Source organism: Vulpes vulpes, chromosome X (genome assembly GCF_048418805.1).
Source record: "Vulpes vulpes isolate BD-2025 chromosome X, VulVul3, whole genome shotgun sequence".
NCBI lineage: Eukaryota > Metazoa > Chordata > Mammalia > Carnivora > Canidae > Vulpes > Vulpes vulpes.
The window spans coordinates 44808836-44820470 of NC_132796.1; the positions used below are offsets into that span (position 1 = coordinate 44808836).

The 11635-nt window shown below is 38.1% G+C and overlaps 1 protein-coding gene across 3 annotated transcripts in view; it reads left to right on the forward strand.

Moving 5' to 3' along the window:
- Window positions 1–11341, forward strand: part of KLF8 (KLF transcription factor 8) — a 322445-nt gene extending 311104 nt beyond the window's left edge. For all 3 annotated transcript variants that reach the window (XM_072743576.1, XM_025988400.2, XM_072743577.1), the window contains one exon: window positions 4847–11341. In XM_072743576.1, coding sequence (XP_072599677.1) covers window positions 4847–5028 — 182 coding nt within the window. In that variant the 3' untranslated portion in view covers window positions 5029–11341. The remainder of the gene's footprint in view (window positions 1–4846) is intronic.
- Window positions 11342–11635: the final 294 nt, after the last annotated feature.

Here is an 11635-nt window from a genome sequence, read left to right on the forward strand (position 1 = left end):
ATGCTGCCAGGGCAGAAAAGGGAAATGGCATCAGCCAACTCCTTTTGTCCAGAGAGATGTCTCTGAGAATGCTGCCTCTGAGGGACATACTCCAAGAAGAGTGAGTTATCTCCTCTCCATGTGCCACAGGCACTCTTCAGATCACGGTTTCCATGCTATCTCTCTCTGGGTTATTTATCTGCCTATTCTCCTGGAGCAGTGCAGTGCCTTCTCAGCTCTATACCATCCAAGCCTGATGTCCTTTAAAACTCATGCGTTAAGCTCCACTGATTGCAAGAACTCACGAGTTGCAACCCCTCTTTTTCCAAGACAGCGTCTTTGGGAAACACTCTTGCACTCTCGCCAGTGTGCTCCTCTCTCTCTCATACCTGCTCTGCAACCATGGTTCCCTCCCCTCCACAGCTCCTGGAATCCATTTCTTCCCTAAACCATGCCCCCATACTTTTTACCTTCTTTGATGTTGCCTCCTCTCTCCCTTCACATATTGTGGAGTTTTTCTGACAGTCTTAAGGTCTATTTCTGGGTTTTTAGGATGATTTGATGGTTATCTGGTTGTGTTCATGGGATGAGGTGAGCCTAGGGTCCTCCTACTCCCTTCCCATCTTCCCCCAACTTACCGATGGGTTTTGATATATAGTCACCATTAGGTTTATGTATAACCTTTTCTGCATATCTATATTAAGTTGATTGTCATTTAAGTTTGAACCTATTTGTCACTCCTTTCCTCCCCACATTTTGGGTAGGTTTTATCATATATTATATCCTTTTATTTTGTCAGTTCATTGCCTCATTTTTTTAAAAAAATACTCATTGTTATTGCTTTTGTGTTTCCTATCTTCAGACTATCCTTCTGAGTCTCTCTTTTCCACTCAAAGTATCCCCTTTAATATTTCTTGCAGAATTAGTTTAGTGGTCAGGAACTTTTTAGCTTTTGTTTGTCGGGGAAATGCTTTATCTTTCCTTCTATTCTAAATGATAGCCTTGCTCATTAGATGCCATGGAGCCAGGATAGTTGGAGGTGACAATATGAAGAAAGACTCAGAGTCTCACTGAATTTTAGTCTGGGGGACAGGGGGACCAAGACTTGGATTTGGACTAGGACTTGGACTTGCACCCCAAGGTTTTGTCTCCTCCAGTTTTTATTAAGAGAGCTAGCAGTTTGGCTATAGGAATGATTAACTTTGGGAAGCAGAGAAAAATGTGTTTACTTCAAATGGTAAAAGAGTATTATGCTGAGTGAAATAAGTCAATTGGAGAAGGACAAACATTATATGGTCTCATTCATTTGGGAAATATAAAAAATAGTGAAAGGGAATAAAGGGGAAAGGAGAGAAAATGAGTGAAACTATCAGTGAGGGTGACAAAACATGAGAGACACCTAACTCTGGGAAATGAACAAGGGGAACTGGAAAAGGAAGTGGGCGGGGGGTTGGGGTGACTGGGTGATGGGCACTGAGGGGGGCACTTGGTGGGATCAGCACTGGGTATTATGCCATATGTTGGCAAATTGAACTCCAATAAAAAATGGTAAAAGAATAGGCTATCGGCTCAAGGAGGGGGAGTGGACAAGCTGTATTTGGAGAATAATGTGGTCAACAGTCAGTGTGTCAATTCAGGACCTCATGTATCCCCAGTGTGCAAAAGATTCAGTTCTCAGATAAGCTCTGCAGCTGGTTCCCCGCAGAGCATCTCTGTTTACATATTTTCACCATCAGCAGTTTGAATATATCATGCCCTCTGACTTGCAAAGTTTCTGTTGAAAAATCTTCTGCTAGTCTTATGGATTTGTCCTTGTTACTTACTGTCCTCTTTTGTCTTGCTGCTTTAAGAATGTTTCTTTAAAACTAAATTTTGCAAATATAATTACCATTTGTTTTGGTGTGGATCTCCTTTATTGATTTTTTAAATAATAAATTTATTTTTATTGGTGTTCAATCCTACTGCTTTATTGATTTTGATGGGAGTTCTTTGTGCCTCCTTGATCTGGATAGCTGTTTTCTTCCCAAATTAGGGAAGTTTTCAGCTGTTATTTCTTCAAATAAAGTTTCTGTTCCTTTTCTCTCTCTTCTTCTGGGAACTCCTATTATATAAATGTTATGTCTATGAATGAATGAATGTCTAATGTAGTCACTGAGCTCCCTAAGTCTATTCTCATTTTATATAATTCCTTTTTGCTCTCTTTTGTTCAGCTTGATTACTATCTATTACTCTATATTCTAGGTCACTATTCTGTTCCTCTGCTTCTTCCAGCCTTCAGTTCTTTCCATCAAGCATGTTTCTCATTTTATGTATTGAGCCCTTATCTCTGCTATGTTATTCCGTATCTCTGTGTTATGGGTCTCACTTATATCTTCCACTCTTTCCTCAAGCACAGTGAGTATCCTTATGATTGTTATTTTAAATTCCTTATCAGGCATGTTACTTATATCTGTTTTGCTTAAGTCTCTAGCTGTGGGCTTATCCTGTCCTTTCATTTGGGATAAATTTCTCTGTCTTCTCATTTTGTCTAAGTCTCTGTGTCTGTTCTCTGTATTAGGAAAGTCAGCTGTGTCTCTTGTTCTTGAAGGTAATGGCCTTATGAAGAACAGGTCCCGTATAGTGCTCTGATCTGTGGTGTTCTATGTTCCCTAGGTCATCACACTTCCTAGAGTGTCTCTATTATGTGCTGTGTGTTCTCTGCAGTTTGTCCTGGCCATTTTATTCCTTAGGCCAGTTGTCTGTAGAAGCTCTCTTACCTGTTGTGGGGAGTGTTTGGTCCATGGCTTGAACGTGGTACTTCTTAACTATCTGTCTCTGGACTGATTGTGAAATGAGACCTGTCACCACTGCTACTGGAACCAAGTCTTTGCAAAACTCACAAAATGGGAGACACAATGTGAGCAGGGTTTTGAGGCAGTCTTCTGGGGATAAAGGGTCCACTATGCTAGGACTAAGGCAAGTTAGACTGAAAGGGATGGTTCCACCAAAGCATGGGGTGGTGGGGTTTGGTACAAGCCAGTTAAGTACAGAGTATAAGCACTGTGCTGGTTCTCACAGATGGCCTTGTGCTTATGTTGAGGGATAGGAGAAGGAAATGGTACCAGCCAGTTCCTTTGTTCCCAGAGGGGTCTCTCTATAAACACTGCCACTCTGGGATAGGCTCTGAGATAAGTAAATAACCTCCCTAGTCTGTGCCCTAGGCACTCTTCTAGTCATTGTTTCTGTGCTGTATGTCCATTGGTTGTTTGCCTGCCTTCTTTCTAGGAGCAGCCCCAGTGCCCACTAGGCTCTATGCCATCCAAGTCCACTGACCTTTAAAACTCCAGGTTTTAAGCCCTGCTTGTTGCAAAACTCAGGAAATTCCATCCCTCTTGTTTTCCAAGACAATTGCTGTGGGGATTTGTTTTCCCTGTGTGCTCCCCTGTGTGTTAGTCAGACTTTTGCCCTTCTCCATAGCCATGGAAACCTCTCCACCACAGCAGCCACAATTCGTTTCTCTCTCAAACTCTCTTCTCACTTTCTACCTTCTTCAATGTGGTCTCTTCTCTAACTTTAGTTAAGGACATTTTTTTCTACCAGTTCTCAGGTCAATTTCTAGGCTATTTAGCATGTTTTGATGGTTATCCAGTTGTATTCATTGGACAAAGTGAGCCTAGGGTCCTCCTACTTCATCACCAACTTCCAACCATCAATCTCCCTGTAGGGAGATTTTTATCTATTTTAAAATTTTTATTTTAAAATTTTTATTATAAGATACAATATCACGAATTTTAAAACATTCAAACAATACAGAAAGGTGGTAAAAAAGGAAATGTTATTTTTCTGCTTCTCTGATCCTCATTTTCCACATATTCATTCACTGGTAATCATTTCTCATAAATTACCCTTAAGAATATTGATATTACCTTTATCCCAAATGTGATGTGTGATCTATATAACATAATGGGGTCATACTGTGTTAATGTTTTTTATGTTACTTTTATTGCATTTAGCTTTCTATCTGGAGCATACATATTTCATACATAAATCAGATGCAACCTAAAGATACTAAGGATGGAGCTATTTCAAATTTGATGAGCTTTTTCTATTTCCATTCCATTCCTCTGAGTGTCTGACCTTACATAGAAGAAGTCCTATAGCCTTAACAGAGGGCCCATTCTAGTGAATCACATTCTTTCTATGTATATGGTTTTATTTTTGAGTATTGATTAGGAGCTATTAGAAGAGAAGTAATGGTTACTATAATGTGGTATAGTGAAAAGTAACAGAGGCCTGGGTTTGGATTCAAGTTTTTTTTAAGACTTTATTTATTTATTCATGAGAGGCGCACAGAGAAAGAGAGAGAGAGAGAGAGAGAGAGAGAGAGAGACAGGAGGAGGGAGAAGTAGGCTCCATGCTTGGAGCCCAACATGGGACTGGATCCCTGGTCTCCAGGATCAGGCCCTGGGCTGAAGGTGGCGCTAAACCGCTGAGCCACCCGGGCTGACCTGGATCCAAGTTTTATTGCTTACTGTGATAAAAATAAATAAGTAAAAAGATGTTTCAAACATCCTGTGAGATATTTTTCCCCCTTTAGAGATGAGAAAACAGACTACCAGGGAGAAGTGGCGTATTTAAGGTCACACAGCCAGTATGTAGAAGAGCCAGAATACACGCAAAGGTCTGTTTCAACCAGCACCTACATGGTTTCCTTTCTGCCATGTTGGCTTCTCTTTAGTATTACTATAAGGGTAGAGAGCATTTCTTCAAAGTGATTGCCACAAGTTTTGACCAAAGCCTTGATAAAGGGTTATATACTCTGTTCTCTTTCCAGTATCCGAGCATCTCTTCTCTGACTCCTTTCATTTTGTCACGTTCCCCCTTTTAGGAGAGAAGCCTTATAAATGCACCTGGGATGGCTGCTCCTGGAAATTTGCTCGTTCAGATGAGCTCACCCGCCATTTTCGCAAGCACACTGGCATCAAGCCCTTCCAGTGCACAGGCTGCAACCGTAGCTTTTCTCGCTCTGACCACCTATCCTTGCACCGCAGGCGCCATGACACCATGTGAGCAGCATAGACTGCACTAGAGGAGCTGCACTGGTCTTTTTTTGTGCATGTGCATGCATGCACAATGAGATCATTAACCATCTTTTCTTCTTTGACTTCAGCTTGCCTCGGAAATGAAGTAAGAGCAACTCACTAAGCCAGGTTGATGAGACAGTAGGGAAAGATGATCTTCCATTCCATGGGGGTTCCTCCTATTCCACATTCATCTCTCCACTGTCCAGTCTCCTGATTTTTCAGCCTTCTATGGGTTGAATTCCAGTGCATAACTCATAGTTGCCCTCCACTCCCCCACCCCACCTTTGCTCTATGATAAGACAGTTTCCTACCAAAACAAAACAAGAATCAAACTCAAGACTGTAAAAAAAAGCATGCACTCATTTTTATTCCATTTTTTCTCTTATTTTCTAGAATTCTTATCCTTTTTTTTTTGAACCAGTACTTAAAAGTGGTTGGTAGTGTCTTAAAATGACTATTTTTTTAAGTTCCTAAACAGAAAAAAAGACATAACAATTTAGTTGGTTGGTAAGATTTATAGGGATTTGTGTCCTGAATATAGGGCACATTCTCAGTGAATAAGCTGACCAACTCAAAGGTTTTATAAATCTAATACTATTTGTTCTTACAGTTTAGTTTTCAGACAGTGCTGGTGCTTCTTCTCAAGTCCATCAAAAAGAATGAAATGATCTACTACTCTTACTTCTTCTCCTCTTTTCTTCCTCTTCCTTTAGGATAACAATTTGGCTGCACAGTTACCGTCTCTATTATGTTAAATTTGAACAAATAAATATTCAAAGCACAGTGACACACCAGTAGGGAGAAAAGTGTTCCAGGAGACTATGCTGGGCAAGGATAGGAACAAGCAAAAGCAGGATCATTCTGACAATAAAGGGGACATTCATTTGGATAGGATATCAAAAGTACTGTAATCACAGGCCCCATTCAAATGGCAGCCTGTTGAGAATGTCTGGAGAGGTTGCACTGTACTGTTTACTCTTTTGTTTACATAAAGCAACTGCTATAAGCATATTGCATGATGAGAAATCACATGCTGAGGCCATGTTATACAGAGGTAAGGGGTGGAAGAAAACCAAATGTGTTCATTCCATGGCATGATTACCGTGAATTCCTGTATTTCAAATGGATTATAAAAGGATTTTAGGGAGAACTGACTCAAAAAGCCATTTGATGTCCTGCAAGTGCTATGAACACTTAAGCATTTCAGTACCTGTTATGGCAGGTTACATAATATACATGTTTGGTTACCCAACTAGACTGTTTCATAACAGTCTCTGGGCATAAAACTCTGTTCCAGGCCCTGGACCTCAGATCTACCTCCACATGGCATACTTCCTCTACCTGGGGGCAAGGAGGGCTTTGCTTCATTTATCTTAAAATTCAGCCTCTGATCTAACGGTTGTCTTCATATTGAACCCCTTTTCCTTGGTAGATATTCAAACCAGTCCCTGCGTGAATACTTTAGGTTACTACCTCCCAAGACCATCCATTCTGACTAAATAGAAAAATTCTAGTACCAAAAAGGGATCTTATTAATAACTTAGTCCTACACATCGTTCATATTTTACAGATGAAACATATATGGGTCATATTCTTTCTGCAGATATTTCTTTGAGGCCTTATAGATCTGCATACCCATTCTCCCAGGGATCATATTGTAAAACTAAATTAAAGAAAATTGTACATGATTGGATGCAGTATTTATCCAATTTCATGTTTTATTTCAGAAAACTTTAGACCACTCATAGTATATCATTTACAGCTGATTAAACAGTAAGTAAAATGTGCTTGTGGCCATTGACATATAACATTAGGCGCACAATTTTTCTATTCAAACACTTTCTATAATATCTCAGATTTGATTTACCTGGTTTCATCTTATAGTGTATTTCCAGACCACAAACCCTCATAAATTCAAGGGCTGTGTATTTTTCAAATGATATATATTGTTTAATACTATTGTTATTTTGTTATAGGCTTTCCTCTGACTTTTAGTATGCAAGTTCCCACTGTAAATTAATTGATAAAGCCCTAGGAAATACCTAGGACCAGTCTGTTAAAGGTAACTTCTATGTAGCTGTAAGACAGATTGTGAATTTCCATAACAAGTGAATTTAAGCTTATAATTGAGTAGTTGATGTTGTATTTCACAGTAGAGTCAAAGGGCTTACCCATTGTCTCGAGAGAATTGATCCTGAGTCTGCTTTTCCAAAGTTCATAACTGAACAGTGCTTCTCAGACCTCAGGATCTTTTGCATTGAGCATATAATCTACTAATAAATAAAGGCTATCAATCATACTGTTGTATTAACTAAGATGATCAAGTTAAGATTCTAAATATTGGTATCCCTGACATCCTTAAGCCTTTATTCAATTTTTCCATTCAAAATAATGTGGGACTTTGTTCACGCTTTATTGTTTATTGTTATGAAACATTTCCAACCCTATTCTTATTGACCTCACCCCTCTAAATAATGATAAAATACTTCCAATTCTTTGCATATTCTTTAGGAAATATGTCTAAATGCATTTAGAGTACTTCATAGAGTACAATCCAATACTGCACCAAAACCACATAGAACTTTGCTAAATAAACAGCAAGATGGAAAGGAACTATCTTAGGTAACAATTGGAATTAATTGAATTTACTGTGCTCATGCTATCAAAGGACCATTATGTGGACAGTTGCCTAAGGTATGGAAAATGGCCTTGTATGATAAGGTTGGATAATATTCTGGGATTTGCTGCAGTGGAATCTGTCCATCTGCAGATGATTGATAATTATGATTGAAAAATTCAGGAAAAACTATGAAAAATGTGAACTGGTTGGGTAGATTAGGTGGAGTGAATTATGATAAGAAAAAAGGGTTTTGAGATTGAGGTGGGTGTTTTAGGCTTGTAAAACTTATTTGCATTGATTTTTTCCTATTTAAAATTTTTATTTAAATTCTAGTTAGTTAACATACAGTGCAATATTGGTTTCAGCAGAAGTCGATTATTCATCACTTGCATACAACACTGAGTGCTTATCATAACAAGTGCCCTCTTTAATATCCATCATCCATCTAGCCCATCCCCCACCCACCTCCTTCCATCAACCCTCAGTTTGTTCTCTGTCTTTAAGAGTCCCTTATGGTTTGTTTCCCTCTCTTTCCCCTGCCTCACATATGTTCATCTGTTTTGTTTTTTAAATTCCACATGATTAAAATCATATGGTATAAGATCTTCTTAAATAATTTTTTAACTTTAGAACTGTTATAGATTTATAGAAAACTGTGGAGATAGTACAGAGAGTTTCACTATAACCCATATCTAGTTGTCTCTATTATTAACATCTTTCATTAGTATGGTACATTTGTTACAAGTAATAAAGCAATATTGATACATTATTTTTAACTAAAATCTGAACTTTATTCAGATTGCCTGAGTTTCACCTAATTTCCTTATTCTGTTTTAGGATCCTATTATAGCACACCACATTTAATAGTCATACGTCCTGAGGCTTCTCTTGGTTGTGACAATTTCTCAGACTTTCCTTGTTTCCTATGACCTTGAAGGTTTTAAAGAGTATGTCCCTATGTCCCACAGTTTAGATTTGTCTGATGTTTTCCTCATGATTAAACTGAGTTTATGGGTTTGGGGGGAAGAAGATTATACAGGTAAACTGCCCTTTGCATCACATTATATTAGCATGACTTACACTCTTGATGCTAACATTGATCATCTGGCTGAAATGGTGTTTGCCAGATTTCTCCTCTGTACCTTTCCTGTCCCCATCTCCATGCTGTACTTTTTGGAAGGAAGTCACTATGTGAAGCCTACACTTAAACATTGGTGCATTATGCACCACATCCTTGAGGGTGAGTATCTACATAAATTATTTGGAATTCTTTGCATGAAAGATTTGTCTTTTCTCACTCATATACTTATTCATGAAATTATTTATTTGTTTTAGTAGGGATCCTTGGATATTTATTTTATACTTTGAGTTATAAGTCCAATACAAATTTATTTTGTTTCTCAATTGTTCCAGCTTTGACCATTGGGCACTCTTTTGCGTTGACACTTGAGTCCTTTTCACATGCCCTTATCAATTTTTTTTAGCACATCCTTATCTTCTAGCACTACAAAATGATCTAATTTACTCATATTTTTTATCCACTTCTATAAGCAACCAGTTATTTAAGGTGTACTGATTACTTTTACTAGAGAATTTTGTTAGAAACCAAGACCTGAACATTAAGTATGCTTGTTGCTTCTGGCCATTGTTGCTTATAGGTTATCTCAACTGACAGAGCAAAGAAATATATGTATGTACACTGACCCATGTATACACATATCTAGAAATTTTCTATCTGTAATCATCCATATCTTTATTAAGCTGAACATGAGCTTATACTGATGTCGTCAACTCCAATCCATTACCAATGGTTCATTCTAAATTTTTACCTTTGTTTTTCTATAGCCTCCCAATCCAACAGTGAGAGACCTGGCTCCCACACTCTGCTATCCATATACTTAATTGTTCAATTCCAGTATACATGTATAGTGGCATCTCGATTGTTAACCTGTGACTGTGAGAAACAGCTAGAGCATAGTGTTTAAATACATAATAGTAACATTTTCAGAACTCTAACAGCTCTTTGAAACCAAGTGATCTGCAAAATTCAGGAATTTGGAATTTCTGCGTTCTAAGTTCCAGGAACTTGGAGTCTATCCTGCTCCCAAAAAAAGTTTTCTCAAGAACCAACATTGGAAATTGACCCAACATTGAATAAGCAAAGAGAAATTATTGATACTTCACAGTGTACTAATACTTATAGAGACAGATGAACACAGAAGAGAGTAGGTGTGTCAAATCAAAAGAAACACTTAGCACTTTTTCTCACTGATAAGTGTGGCTTTCTACAATACAGGTGCTACCCTAAATTACCTCTCTCCATATTTTTCCTGTTTCTCACGTCATTGACCTTGGGCAAGTCACATCACCTCTTTGTGCCTCAGTTAACCCATCTACAAAATGGGGATCCAAAAATCTACCTCACAAAAATGTGAGGATCTCATTAATACACACTGGCAAAAATAATGGGAGATCCTTAAATGTACAACAAAGTACTATGATCATCACTATGATAATAACTCTTGTACCCTAATTTACCCAAGAAAAAGGAGAAAATTAGACTTCCTGGGTCACAAAGAGCTAAACTTGAGTCAATAAGAAGGATAATTGAAGCGTAGTCACAAGACATAATATTATTTCTTCTCTTCCTTCCCCCACATTCACTTTATTACTAACTGTAGGATTCTCATCTGTTTCCAGACTTGAAACACAGAAGGGCCCAAATGAATATGTAGGCACAATCCATTGTTTCTTAAGGTGAATTTTGCCTTATTCTAACTTTATTTGGATCACATTACATGTAAAACTATTGGAAACACAATGGCAATTTCCCAGAGCCCTTCAGGCTTTGGCCAGTTCAACTTTACCAGTTACATTTTTCTTTCTCCCTTCTTACTGTACTTTAATAGTATAGATAAGGAGGAAAGTGGGATGGAAAAGGATAGAATTTATACCAGTGACAGGATATTTCCTTGATTCTCAAACACTGGTTTTACCTTCCATTTCCTTTTTCTGGTGGTAGGGCAGGGGGAAAGAAGCTATTTTGTTAACTGTTAAAAAACTCTCCTTCCCTTCCAGGAGATGTTTTCTGAGGTCAGTGCAAGTAGTTGTGTTGGACATTACCTTATAAATATGTTGTATGCAGTGCTGTTTTTCATTGTATTGCTGAACAAGAAGAGGAAGAAAGTCCCTAGTGGTGTCCATTCCTGTTTTTTGACAGAAGGTTACAGTGGGAAAGTAGTTTCAGAAAGTGACTCCTTTTTTGTGTGTTGGGAAAAGGAAACTGCAATGAAGGGATTGATAAAATTTTATGTCACTGTTTAAAGAAATTATAGGACAGTATATTAAGCTTTAATCTCTATTACTCTTATGTTTGTGCCCCTTCTTTTAGTCCTGTAGAGGAACGCCTGGTTTTTCCTCTAATTTATATTAGTTCTTGCTCCAGAGCCATAGCTTCAAGGCTATGATCATGAGCAATCTCTCATATACAACTCTGTTATGCACCTGGAGATACTCGAGAATTGTTTGAGTTAGCATAGCCACCTAGAGGATTCTCTGCTCTAAGCCAATGGGACTCTCTTTCTGTGGCAGCCATGCAGGGTGTGTGCTTGGGTAATAAGCAATCTTATGTTTGATTATTGTATGTTTTTATTAATAAAAATATTTTAAGCTCCAGAAATCATGGCTAATATCTTGACTTTATCTCCATTTTATGTTTCCTCAATATGGCATGGCATGAGTAGATCATAATCTTTCCCTTACCTGGGTAAAGTTGTGATAAAACTACATTACAGTAACGTGGGGCAAGAAAGGAAGCTGGGATTTATAAACACAATAATTTCTGTTTCAGTACATAAAGACCTCCCCATGTTGGGGAACATATTCAGCCAAATCCCTGAATGGGGCTTCATGAAGACTGTGTGGTCCTTTTATATATTTCTTAGAAGGAATTCCATAAGAGTTTGTGAGATAG